Below are 14,717 nucleotides of genomic sequence, written 5' to 3'. Positions count from 1 at the left end.
CTTATTTTTATCTCTAAACTACGGACATCTCCTTTTTTTCAACTTTGCTTTTGTTACAACCACGAATCGTTTGCACAAAGGTGGGAAACTTATGTAAGATGAAATTGGACACTTTTCAACTCTCTATTCAAGGAGGTCTCGTAATGTATCAGGCCATTTTTTATCTTATCCGTTGGTAACGAAAAGTCTTGTTTAATCATTTATTGTTACCTTCACTGTGGGCTAGCGAAGTTTACATTGTATGATTCAGACACGTTTGCAAGGAGTAAACACGCAAATACTTTGGCCTATAGAAGAAGTAAATATGGAATTTATAAATGACAAATTCGACTTTTCAGCGAAAATGTTTTTCTAACTTTCCGTCGTTTATGCATTTTTTATTCTTTTAATATTATTTTAAAAAGAGAACAAAGACACATGTGTAGTAACTTCTTTTTAAGCCATATCTCTCTTGTGTTTGCGGTTGTGTTTTTTACCGCAAGAAAACAAGAAAGTCCGTCAACCACACTCTCCCTCGCTTATGTTTTATTATTTATTTCTACGTTAGTTTTTACACAAAACGAAAAATATATAAAACTCCCACTCATAGGGACAAGAGCTATGGCGAAACAGTTATAATTACGTAATTATAAGGTGATTAAATATAAAAAAGTATATTGGTATTCATTCCTTTTGCGCTCAATCTTTCAATTCTCGCTTTGTCACTCCGTAAAAGTAACCCAACTCAATGACTAGAAAGTTTTAGGGATTTTTTGTAACAGAAAAAGTTCCCTGAATCATAAGTCCTGAACCATGTGTTGAAACTTGTTCCAATGATAAAAAACTTAGTAAAAACACGTGTCATAAAATGTTTTGAATGACGTAATTAGTTCCAATATTGAGGTCATATAAATAACCAGCAATATAAAAGAAAATCTGGTCCTGACAATACAAAACTTATGGTCTGCATTATATGCACTGATTAGTAACATAAAAGTATTGAATCAAACAAAGTGACAACTCTGTTTTTGTGACTTTCGTTAGAAACATTTTTTAGAAAATACACCTATTGAGAAAAAAATAACGGGAATATAAGGGAAAAGAATAAATATAATAATAATATCCGAAATCTATAAAAAATATATATATAATAATATAATTATCAAGTACTAAGACAAGTCAAAAAATTTTAACATCAAATGTACTCCACAGGGAAAGCTATACCTTATTAGAAATGTCGACGACAATTTTATCGTGAACATTTTAAAGATTTAAAATAATGACACAAACTGAAGCAAGTGATAGGTGTCTTATTAAAGCAGTTTCAAGTAAGGCATGGTATTTTGTCTAGTTGCTGCTTACTTTGAGGACACGATTACCAATTTAATAGAAATGAAAATGCTATACCCCTCACAGTGTCATTAGTTAGTTTCAACAGTGAAACATAACATTAAGTTGGAAGTCAAATCTCTTATAATAATACAGAGACTGTGTCTGTTTGTAACAGGCAAAGTGGATATCGTCATTTTCCTTTGATGTCGCCGAAAAACTTATGTCTAATATGTTAAATTTTCTGACGTTACGGCGCGACGTCAATAACACTACTTTAACGTGAATATCCTATATTAAATTAATGAAGCCATTACAGTGCACCTTAAACTTAGAGGCCAAATAACTTGAAAACGAGGTGGTGACGTCAATTTTCTAAAACCTGGTTTCCCAATCCGTTTCGGAATGGACGGGTTGATGACGTCATCAAAAATCCTTTAAACCCCAATATCTCTGCAACCGTTTGTCAAAAGTACATGATCCTATACATTTACTTGATCATCGTTTCAAGGTTTATACGATGAAGGTAACAGGGATATAAATTTCTAAAAAAAATTTTTAGGTTTTGACGGGCCATTGCTGACATCAGCAAAATTTTTAAACCCTTATATCTCATTAACCGCTCATAAAAAGCACATGATCATATACAATTTCTTGATCATCGCTTTAATCTCTACACAATAGAGGCAACGTGAAAACAAGCTTCTGAATTATTTTTTTGTGGATGGGTTGCTGACGTCATCAAAATTCATATGACGCTTATTTTTCAATTTTATCCTGCTTCAGTGGATTTTTCCACGGCATTTATCGACTAGTATGTAATAAAACGCGTGATGTGTGAGGGGACAGTTTTTAATAGATTGAATTTCTTCCTCTTTCCCCACACAGAAAAGACGATGAACGATACGAGGTAAGTTGCCTAGGTGGCTCTTAAAAGTTGGACGTTTTTGAAGTCATAGAAAACACCATCCTAAATAATATTATGATGGCTAATTACGAACAGGAAAGGCCAGATACGGCATGCATATCATCTTGGGTAGAAAGGCTTCGCACCAACTCTCAGAAAGCCAGAAAGCCATAGGGAGTAAATCGGTATCCGTATTTGCATTAAATATTACCGACAGTAAAGTTTATTTACATTCATACCTGCCTGTGTTACAAGTTCTCCGTTGGTATCTAATACTGGGGCATGCAGTACCACCGCAATATGCGCTACTTCTTACAAGAAGTCTTCTATACTGAGTTCCTTTCGTTCCGCATCCAGTACAACTACTCCACGAAGTGTAGTAATACGAACATGATCTGGGACAGCATTTTCTATTGCAGTTTCTTGATTGTCGAAATGTATAATAGTAACATGTTCCTCCGCAACTAGCTGATTGTGTTTTATACCGTGATCTTGATTGTGTACCGTAATAGCCACAAGAGGCTGAGCACGAGCTCCAATAGCTCCAACTTGACACACGACAATCTCGTCTGTAACAACGCCTTCGGCGCCTCCACCAAGCATTCGTTTGCAGTAACCCAATAAATAAAATCGCGACAATTATTTTAGCGTGCATCCTTGCTTGAACACGTCCATTTAACTAAGTTAATTAAGGTTAAAGCAAGGAAAAAATATATTTGTCCGATGCTGCAACGACAAACTTAGTCTACATGTTCTTGTTACCATGTACTGATATATTAGAACAAAAAGGCTGGGAATGAGAGTGTTCATGAAAGGAATTAACCACAATTATCGACATGTTCTGCATACGCATGTTATAAAAACAGATTTGTTTTTATAGGTAGAAAGGTAATTCTATTTTTACCACCCTACAAAGGCCTGCTAAATAATTTGTATGTTATAACGGTTTAAAAAAAGTTCTAATAAAAGTAACCGTGGTTACATTATATGGCAACACTTCATGACAACCGTTGCGACATGTTCACCAGCACCAATTTTCATCACGCTTAAAATTATACCAAAATTGATTTTGAGATTTAAAATAGCAAATTTCTTGCTTTATGAGAAGAAAGTATTGTTTGTGGTAAAGGAAAACTGATCTTTGTACCAGTGATTCAAGCGAAGAGAAAAGGTAATTAGACTAAAAAATGTGTTTTTGTTAATTAAAAGAAATGGTAACCATTCTCTTTTAAGTGTATACTTTTTAAAGACCTGGGATCGAGAATGGTGCCGATTTCCATGTTTATGCTTTCCAAAGCATATCTTTTGTGATTATTTTGTATTATTACCTTGTTGTAAAATTAATTACATTGTACATTATCAACAATATTATTAAGAATTCGTACAGAAACGTTCGTTTTTTCAACGCCGCGAAATACATTATAGTGAAAAGTATTTTGCATATACCCTTTCCCATGTTTTTTTGACAATTCAAGGCTGTTTTATCAGGTAGCCTGATGTCATGTGATGACCACACGTATTTTTGACATCAGAATTTTGACTTCATGTAGATACTTGTCCAAACGTGAAAAAAATTTGCAGATTTGATTTGTTTGTTTTGATGTGTGTGAAAATCTTTTGATAGTACGATGTAATTTGAATATTTTTTATAAAAGAAAGTAAATGGATGAACGAATGAAGTACAAAAAATATGACAGAACTGTATACTTTATATATTGGGCTGTATTATAAGAACAGACTTCCAAATGTAAGTAATGTAACTTATTTTCGTAGTAATCGAGGCAAAATACGCATGCGTCTAGTAGCGCATGCTTGAATGGAACTCCCCCACCCATTTTTACACACAAGTCAATTCTATTCGTACAGGTTAGAAAATACCGAAGATAACTACACTCACTAAATTTTATTTCTCGAATAGCCCAGGGCACTTCAGATCCGGTCATACTCGCAATCCATAGTACGATACTTTTAAATGGGTGTTGTTGTCACATTTCATGTTTCAACAAAAAAAAAAACTTAAAAGAAACTAAGTAATAGACTATGAAAAATATAAATCAAGAATTTTCTTTATAAATAACTGGACTCGTATCACATTTCCACAAGAAGGCACAGTATCGTATGCTTAACAAGGCCTTTGTGTAAGCTTTAAAAAGCTAAAATCCCTTATATAATATTTTCTTACCCAGTTGATCAAAATATTTTTGAAGTAAAAACCAAAAGCAAAGTAAGTTTTTTCGAGAAAAAATGTTTTTTGATGCAAATGTACCACATGAAAGAATAAATAATGTTCTACATTTCAGTTAGGGGTTGTACAGTATGCCATGATGAAACATGACGCCGAAAATCATCCTGCAAAAGAACAGCTGGTAAATGACCTTCCACTTTCGACTAGCTCAAATGGGATTTACCTGATTTGGATATAACAAGAAAAAAACCCGCATTGTACCACTCTCATACTTTTTTGTGTAAGTAACCCAGCTACTGACGAAAAACATTTACAAGATATTCATGTACCATTGTCGAATCTAAAAATTCCTTACCTAAATTCCTATGTTTTTTTTACAAGCAAGTGAAAATTCATGATCGGGTTGGCATATGCTTATGGAAAATACAATCAGGCTTAAGTATTCTTGCGTTTTACTTATTAGAAAAATAAATTAAAAACTTGAACGTTGCAGTGAAATGGTCCTGTTTTACTTCAAGGAGTAGCCAGAAAATATATAATTACCTAAGGCCAAATTCAGACTTTAACAGACTCGTTAATTAAAATACCCACAACATAAGAGAAACTTCTTGTCAGAAAAAGGCTCAGCAATATGCTTAAAAGTACTTGCCGAATTTTATTTAATGCTTCTTGGTGGAAATGATACAGAATTGTTTTCCTTATCATGCTAAAAAGTTTTCGTATGCAGTTAATTGAAATGTTTTTTTTTCAAAATTTTAAAATTAGTTATATAATGTAAAAATATTTTTGAATTTTTCTTAATCTATTTTAGGCACCTACAAAAAGATTTTCCCCCATCCTGCTACAAACTTTTTTGTTAACTGCAACAGAACCTTATACCCGAAATCATAAACAACCCTGATGCACAAAACATTACCTATTTGGATCGCATGTTCTTTCTTGAAGTTTAGTGTTAGGACAGGATTTGCCACCACAGAAAGATGGTTTGTTTATTATCATTTGTCTGTGTTGAGAACCATTTTTTCCGCACCCTATACAATTGCTCCACTCAGTGTATGAGTACGAACAAGGTATAGGACAACAAGTTGTCTCGCACTCAGCGTATTCCTCAAACACATGCGGACATTTTGGCATACATTTTTTATCACTTTCGTCATCTATCAGATGCCTGTTTCTGCTTCTTTTACTATCATCTCCGCAACTTTTTGAACATTCGCTCCACAGAGACCAAGCAGACAACTTCTCTTCCGAACAGCTCTCACAAAATGCTTCTTCTTGGGAATATTTTATTAAAACCAAAATGAATATTAACAAGCCTTTCATTTTAAAAACATGAATGATTCGTATCCAAATAGCATAACTAGCTCGAGGTTTGACATTTTGTGATGCTATTCAAAACAAAACATAGTAAAGCAAATAAAAATGCAACCACGAACGACGTCACAAAAATAAGAAAAAAACTCCTTCCTTCTCCCTCCTCCTTTTATTCATATATCTTCTACTGGAGGGTAAAATTTTCCTCTCTCCTTTCCACCCACCCATCTCGATGTTTATTAAACTCAATTTTTTAAAAAAGATAAACCAGGTGCCTATAAATTTTTTTGGCAGATTAGCCCTACCCCGACGCCTGATTTAAACAACCTTTTTGATATTGTGTATAACCATAACACGTGATGATGACGCTTCATATTCATTGTAAGCAGCAGTCGTAAAATTTTTAGATTCCGTGCCTCGCAGAGACTTTGGTACTGAGAAACTGAAACATTTGAAACTAAAACCTAAAAAATTTTTACCGAGTACTTTCTTTCGCTTTTTGTGCTATTGGAGACGATCTTGAAATTGGCATCGTTGCTTTATTTCATGAAGTGGAATATTTTGACACGTGACTGATCGAATTTTTTGATTTTTTTGATTTTACTAAATAATCATGAGAAATTTCAAAAGATATTTTTCATTTTTTCCATTAGAGATATGTAAAACCTGTTACATTTCTTTTTTGTACGTTTCTGCACCTTCATTCTTTGTATTATTTTTTTCAACTGACAATGACTTAAAATTTTTCCTTTGCAATAGCTATTAATATTAATATATCGAAATGTCGTTATGTGATGTACATACAGCAGTGACTCTAATCTATCTACTCTGATACTTCGTATCATAAACACAAGATACAGAGCAAGATGTCCAGAAGCTCCACGTAGAGACCTGGCAACTAACCACCCAATACCAACAACCATTAACAAGCAAATAGAAAAAAAGAATCAGGAAGAAAACTATGTTGATTTTAGCCATCTTCTTATTCAGCAAGTATTTTGAAGAACATTTAGGGGTCCCTTTATATGTTTTTAGTTAGTGTCCATCCCCCCGCGCTTATCAAAATAGGTCTAAATTTAGACTATTTAGAGAAAAACTTCCATTTGTCGTTTGACCACTCAAAATGCATCTTAGTTTTATTTTTAGTCTTCTTGTGTTTACGATTAACGGAATGAAATGAAACAATGAAACGGAAGTGTAATTGGCAAGTTTCGGAAAAATCACAACATCCATTCAGCTCATGGTTGTAATAACAAGGAGAATAATTGAGGTTATATAGTCAATGAAATTGCTAACAGCACAAAATATTTAAAACCAAAAAAAACAACAAAGTAAACAAGTATTATTCTGCTTATATATCTATCTATCTATTTGTTTGTTTCTTTGTTTCTTTTTTAAATGGAGCCACCTAACAACTTGTCTATTCTAGCAGTGGTCACATAAGGCAAATAACATTTGTGCAGACCAAAAATTTGTTTTTAGCTAACCGTTGTTCTGGCTTAGTATTTTCAACAATGGACATGCGCAGTCATTCTAATAGGTTGAAAATGTAGATTTTAGTATACTCACCAACTAAAACCGGTAATTGACTTTTAGCAGAATTTGGTAACAGAAATGTATGCGTCGCTATTATTCTTTGCTTGTCCTCCGTTGATAATAAGGAAAAGATTTATATTTTTGTGTTCTTCATAAATGTCAATAAAGCACACTGCGGCTATGCGCCGTAAGTGACTAAAAATAATGGAAGTGATTTCACAGAAAATATCAATACTGTCGTCATTAATTTTCCAAAAAAATCTGTATTTTTTTAGCTAACTTTTTCTATGATTTTTTTAATTTTGCTTAATTTCGCATTCCATATGTCAGAGGTCTTAGCTGATGACTTTAAATTAACTCTTTTTAATGGGAATTATCTCTGTAAGAATAAACAGGGTTAAGCAACCCAAAAAATGAAGAAATATTTGAGGAGCTTACTTAGCTTAGAATCTTTGACATCCAATATTTTATAGAGTCAGTTGGAGAATGGCAATTCAGCACAAGATTCAAGCAAAATTACAATGTATTTCCAATTAATTAAAACCTGATAATTCCTTTTTAGATTGGATTTCTACTTAACCATATCAAAGGGCTCAAATCAAAAATCGTAATGCTTATAGAACTTGTATGAACTTGGCAGAAGTGCGGGAATTGAAAAAGTAAATTTTTTAATTTGTAACCTATTTTATAACAGAACAATTGCTACCTTTAATTATGAGGCCCGAATTGATATTACATTGTGTTCAATCATCGTGTTAATTCGTGTCATCGAACGAAGAGAAGGAATCAAAGGTACGTCTGTTTTCCCTGTCATTTTTTCTTTAATAACCTATTTTTGTTACCATACTTTCCGAGTTTTTATAATTATCTATTAGACCCCTTCGCAACCACATTTTGAGGTACCATACCTTGCAGAGCTTAAGATATTGGTGTTCGCTCGAAACTAGTTCTTTAATTTCTATGAAATTCTTGGCAATTCAATGTTATCGGAAAAATATCGAATAACGTCCATAAATATATTTTATTAATGGGAATCATCCTAGAAAGTTTTATTACCCCGATTTCCTTTTGTGGGTTTTACAAAAATTATTAGAAATTATTAGGTTATTAGAAGAAAAAAAACAATCCTGTGGTCGAGCTGGCAGGTGATTTTCCCTCCTTGGAATGAAATGAAATCAAATTTGGGACAGTTATATGTCATTAAAGAACAAAATGGAAGAAATACATCTTCTCCTGGTCTGCCAACACACAGTTTCCATTAAGATACAAATGAAGGAAGAGAATCGATATGAAATCTAAACATGTTTTTTTCTAATAATAATTTACAGTAACTAATATGGAGAAAATGTATATTTGGACCCGAAATAAGATTTTAAATCGCAATGAAATTCCGTTACATATTTTTATAAGTTTTTTTTATATCAGATTGATACAATCAGCATATGTACACATGCGCGTACATACAAGACCGAATGAGTTTCCTTCCGCGAAATATTCAACTGGAAAACCTATCTGTTGGGCGCTTTGTAAGTAGTTGGAGTTAGAGAAATCGTTTTGTAAATTATACCAGCAGTATATACACCAATGCTGAATCCTAACGTTAGAGGGCATCGAGGTTTTTGTTTGAGCCCACTTCATATTGTTACCGTGATGGAAAAAAGCCTTTTGGAATTTTGAGTTGGATGTCTGTGGAAAATTACATATGCTACAGAAGCCCCTTAAGACTATTCTTCCAACAAATTATATTTTCTGAAAAGAAAACAATTAGAATATAACGAGATAAATAAAATAAAACATCTTCTCAAGACAATATTATGACATTAAATCAGTTTACCACAAAATTACGGTGGTTTTTTGATGAAAACAACGATGAAGTTAAAATAAAAACAGGATTTACCCATGTATGTTGTATTGGAGTGCATTTTACGTTACGAAAAGCAACGTAGCTACGTAACGTCTCGAATAATTATCGCGCCCTTTTAGTTAAAAAAAATAGTAAATTCAGTCTGCTTCGATCTACACTACAGAAAGCATACCTTTAGATCTTTAGGATCAGAGCATTTGGAAGACACGAAACCTTCCAAACATTTTGCCTATTTTAACATAAAAATAGCTGTAGAAACCTGAATAGTACGCACAATATACATTATAAGATATTTTTTTTATTGAAGGGAACATCTAACACGTACTAGTAGGGTAGTTTTTGAGCCCGTCCTTATTAACCGCATTTCGTGTGTCTCGCTATTGCGGTTACAATTTTGCGTGACAGACAGACAGACCTATACGGATATTATTAAAAAGACTAGCCGGTAGCCCGTGGAAAAATTCACGAGGTCGCCCGTCCTTTATATATCGCATATTTTCCGTAGCACAATGTTTTTTTTGCGCAAAAACAGACAAACGGAATATGGCTATTATTAAAGAGACATAAATCTTTGTAAGCATATTTAAAGCCTAAATTAAATTATACCAAATTATGGCCCAATGAAATTTGTTTACAGTAACGCAAAAAGTAGAATCGCAAAATTATGTTACATGCAACCCTTTTACTAAACTTAACAACTTAAAGTTAAAGAAAGTATGGAGGTCCAATTCTGTTAAAACAAACCTATAGTCTTCAAGTAATTATTAACCTGTCCTGGTATATTAACAGTGGGAGACTGTGAATTAGAGTGTTTTTAAACGAAAGTAACCTAAATATTCAAGATGCACGACGCAAAAACTATTTTAGATTTACATTCACAAACAAGTTCTATATTTACCACTTCACTAAAAAATAATATATTTTTATGCTAAAACAGACTCCAAACAAATGTTGTAAAAAATAATACCATGTTACTGCTTTAGATATATTTCCAGATACCTTATTTTTCTTCTTTATAACCTCTTCAAACAACAAAAGAATAACTCTACAGGGGCTTTAAATTTCGAATTACAATTCCTGCGTGGTCTAACCCAAGCTTTATTTGCTTTTAAAAAATGTGATTATCCATCTAGATATTTTCAAATAAACAGTGGAATAAGCTAGGCGAAGGGAATAAAATAAAGTTAGTAATAATGCGTACATTTTTTTGTTATTTAGACGTGCTTCCCTTTCAACATTTCCAATAGCTAATATAAAAAGAAACCCTCGCGGTTTTTACACTCGTCCTGAGCAGAATCTTGGTATCTTTAGAATATACTTTCCAATTACTTTGATCTTGGAGATCTGTAGTAAATGCCTTAATTAATAAATCACAGTAGCCAGGATTTACGCATTTTTAAAAAATGCTGACGGGCACCAAACAATTTTATAATACGTTCTTTCCAAGAATTTAGGAACATTAAGAATTAAATCTATATATTTTTATTCTACATTCACCGTGGTTTATCATGAGAGAAGTGAAGCTCCTAAAGCAATTCATTTTTATTGTAATTCTTACTGCATGTTTTAGATTTCGCAAGGTTATCTAAATAGGTCCATTACTAAAATTATGATAAAAATTAGGACCTTAAAACAACGTCAACTATAGGGAGGTGTCTTCTTTTAAGTTTTCGCTACATAGAGGTTTTGGTATGTGAGATTAGCCGTAATTTTATCCGTCCCATAAACGAATAAAATTCTCCGTTATAAAGCATGTTCGCTATATAATGAGGTTTTAGTGTAATTATAATAATAATAATTACGATAAGAAGAAGAAACACCTAACAATAAAATTTATTTAATAACAAAGAAATGAATAGTTGTACCTTTTTGTGTCACATATTCGAGTTTTATATCTCAACTTTGGACAGGCCTTTCCTCCACAGGACGGATTACTTGATATGATGAGCTTACTGTACTGTTTACCGTTTTTGCCACACCCTGTGCATTTACTCCAGGAGCCGTAGTGATACGAACAAGCTCGGGGACAACATTTCTTCCAGCAGCTACTCGATTCTCGTAAGTTGTAATTACACGATCTGCATATAGCAGTGACTGTAATCCATCTACTCCGATACTTGGTACCATAACCACATGATGTTGAGCAAGATGTCCAGGAACTCCACGAAGAGACCTGACAATTCCTTTTAGTCGCAAGCCACCAACACCCATTAACATACGAATGGAGAGAGAGAATCAAGGAGGAAACGATGTAAAATACATGCATCTTTCTTTGCCAAAATATTTCAGCGAGTAGTTTGAAAAAAGTTAAGGCGCCCTTTTTATTTTTTTTTAGTTAGTGCCCATTTCACCTGTGCTTAAAATATCGAAACAGGTCTAAATATGGAAGATTTGAAACATAAGACTTCCTTTTGCCGTTAAGACCACAGGAAGTACATTTCCCCTTTTTTTTATTGGTCCCCACGGGCTATGAGTTTAAGATTAAAAACAATGAAACGGAAGTGTAATTGACATGTTTCTGAAAAATCAAAACATCCATTCAGCGCGCATGAAGCATAATTGTGAAATTGAGGTTCCTTAGTCAGTGAAATTGCTAACAGCACAGAACATTTAAAACCCAAAAAACCAAAATAAACAAGTATTATTATATTTATATATATATTGGTTCGTTTATTGTTTTCTTTTAAATGTTACGAAGTAACTTGTCAAATCTTGTAGTGATTTAGTGAGGAAAACAAAGTCAGCTCAGACTTCTTTTTGGTACCTAATCTGTAGACGAAAAGTTTTGTGCGAAGTAACGTTCTGACTTTGCATTTGGAGCAAAATGAACACGCGCACTAATTCTGATAGGTTAAAAATGTATATAACAGACCACAGTTATCGAAGTTGAAGAAATTAATTTTGCTTTCTTTAAAAAAAGGAAAAATGTATAGTTAAATATGCTAATTCCATTGCTTTTCGCATCTTATGTTTCTAAAAAATCTGCATATTTAATTATTAGCCTTTAGTCAATATGGCTAATACGGTTTTGGGGCAATAACATGTTTCTACCTGAGGGGTAGGTCCAAGGAAAAAAAATTTGCAAAGTTGACATTTCAAAACGATGTAACTTTTATATTTACTTTGGAATTTACAATTGTTTGCGGCAATTAGAGAAAATGAGTCAGTTTTATTTTTAATTTTATAACAAAATTTTACGTGAACTAACATTATCTTATTTACAATAGAAACCCGGCCGGGCCCCCTGGACGGAAAAGGGTTAACCAATAAAATACAGATATTAAAAATTTAGGGCCTAAGCACCGCACAAGAAGGTAGAGCCTTTACTTGATAGCCAGAAAGTTTCAATAGTTTGAATGCAGCGAATTTGTTAAATCAAAATCATATATTTGTCTCATAAATCAGACCTAGCCAGCTGTTTTTTTCATTTCATTCAATTTAGCTTACTACGTACAAAATTAACCACAACTTTTGTATCATGTTTATTAGACGTTAGACAATGAAGTGGATAAAAATATATGATTTTAATTTGGGTTGGGTTTACAATGTGCCTGACATTGTCTAGTTCTGAGCTATAATGGTAGAAAATGAACCAACCCAAAACAATTAATTGAATTTACAAAATATTTTTCTGGCTTTAATTGAACATAAAAAAATCCTGTACTTTTTATCATGGATGCAGCTTATCTTGCAGTTAACGAAAAATCGCCAGAAACTCCAGGATCCAGCAAAACAAGTTATTTTTTTTTATAATGGCGCCTCATCAGCGATACGCGATAGATGAACCCATCAAACTTGAAGTAAATGTTTTTGCGTTTTAGTTAAAAACTGTTTTTGAATAGAAAAGATTAACCTAAAACAATCCTTTGTTGCCTGTTGTCAACCTCTTCCCCAGGCCCCTGAGCTGTTATTACAGAGTGGCCAACTTATCAACAAGGTAAAATGCCTTGGGAACGAGGTTGGCCTTTTGTATCAAACTAACCAGGAAATAAGTTTCCTTGCCATTTTGTTTATTTATCTATTTGTATTTATGTATTTATAATTTACATACTTTAAGCGCTCGGCTTTTTGCTTTGTGTAACACTCAAGTTAGTTTGTATAGAACCAAAAGTAATGACTGTTATGTGTGTTTTATTTAAACCGAAGTTTCAAGTAATTAAGTTTCAAGTAATTATTAAAAGTTAGAGTTGTTTGGCTTAAGCCAATCAGGACGTTAAAAATTTAAAAATGTTGGTCATTATGTAAGACCCTTTACTTTGTAACAAATTTGAAATTTTTTCACGGGCTATTGACTAGTCTATATTGTAATGCTTGACTTACTTTTCGTAGGCCATAGATAGCAACTGCGAGTATCAGTGGGGAAATTGGTTTGACTAATGATTAGGAGATTTGTATTTTATTCTGTTATTTTTACCAGCCTTTGGTTAGCAATATAATTGCCTATATGCTTTAAATGCACAGTCATTCATAGTACTCCATTGTTTTCACAACACACCAACTGTCCGATTTTTTTAGTTTTACCTGGATTTTCATGTAATTTTTGGCGTTTTTCCATGCGAATTAAGTAAAAACCGGAAATGTGTTTAACCCTTATTTGGCTGTAAGAAACTTTAAACGATTGTTAAAATTCATTGCTGCCATTCATTGCTGCCATTTTCATACATCTTTTACATTTTCTTCTCATCCTTTTTAATGTAATTCCAAACATTGATGGGACCTTTATTAGTGACATTGGCTACATAAAAATCTCAACATTATTTATATTGAATCACGCATGAACCTGATATAATGAGTGATCATACATGTAGCTGAGAGCATCAAATTACTGGAAAACTTTGTAAACTTCTATTTAACTTGACGACCATGGACGGGTGATCTCGAAAAAATTTTTTTGTCAAATCGACACTTAGCAACCACATTTTATTGTTGCTTACCCTCTCACATGCACACTGAATAAATGTCCGTTGCAAATGTTAGCAGCGAACGTTCGGAGTCGATATCCGGAGCATATATTAGGAGCGAACGTTCGGAGCGAATATCCGGACCATATATTAGGAGCGATCGTTCGGAGAGAATGTTTGGAGCAAATATCCAGAACAAATGTTTCATGTTTCGAGCGAATGTTTGGAAGAAAATGTCCACACTAATTTTTACAGGATTGAGGCTTCTCCTGCGTAGAGTGAGTTTTTAAACCACATCGGTTACTATTTGTTTCGCAAACAACAAATATTCTTTAAACATTACCCTACATTTTTATCCTACATATACTATACATTTTTTTTAAAAGAGTTTTGCTGACCAAATTACATCCATTTTCGACCCCAGAGCTCTTTGAGATAAGGTTTATATCTCAAATAGGTCTGGGGACGAGAATAAGTAACATTAGCAATCCTGCTATGACGTCTTCATTTTTCTAAAAACACTTCTTTTTACCGCTGACCATTATAAGTGATGGGATTTGCTCTCAAGTGAATTTTCTCTCCTAAAAGGTTAATGCGCAATTAGCCTTAGTAATGTACTGTAATATTGTGTTCGTATGTGTGTTGATGTCTTTAATTTAATGAACAACTAGGCATTGTCCGGGAAAACAAAATATTTCCCCT

At 33.2% G+C, this 14,717-nt stretch overlaps 1 protein-coding gene and 1 long non-coding RNA gene across 3 annotated transcripts; one reads left to right on the top strand and one right to left on the bottom strand.

The window, feature by feature from the left end:
• Window positions 1-2,438: 2,438 nt before the first annotated feature.
• LOC130621299 (spondin-1-like) lies at window positions 2,439-2,946 on the bottom strand. Its single transcript, XM_057436599.1, has one exon. The coding sequence runs from the start codon at window positions 2,868-2,870 to the stop codon at window positions 2,439-2,441; it is 432 nt and encodes a 143-aa protein (XP_057292582.1). The 5' UTR covers window positions 2,871-2,946.
• A 342-nt stretch (window positions 2,947-3,288) lies between these two features.
• Window positions 3,289-10,451, top strand: LOC130622438 (uncharacterized). 2 transcript variants are annotated; one of them, XR_008981075.1, is made up of 4 exons: window positions 3,291-3,962; window positions 4,516-4,680; window positions 5,212-8,042; window positions 8,354-10,451. It is a non-coding gene; the product is annotated as an uncharacterized LOC130622438 (long non-coding RNA). The 2 variants fall into 2 exon arrangements; XR_008981074.1 differs by having other exon boundaries at window positions 3,289-3,962; window positions 4,516-8,042.
• The last annotated feature ends 4,266 nt before the right edge of the window (window positions 10,452-14,717 follow it).

This window comes from Hydractinia symbiolongicarpus, chromosome 12 (genome assembly GCF_029227915.1).
Source record: "Hydractinia symbiolongicarpus strain clone_291-10 chromosome 12, HSymV2.1, whole genome shotgun sequence".
Lineage (NCBI taxonomy): Eukaryota > Metazoa > Cnidaria > Hydrozoa > Anthoathecata > Hydractiniidae > Hydractinia > Hydractinia symbiolongicarpus.
Note: the sequence above shows the minus strand (reverse complement) of the source record. Positions and strands in the feature narration are given on the sequence as shown.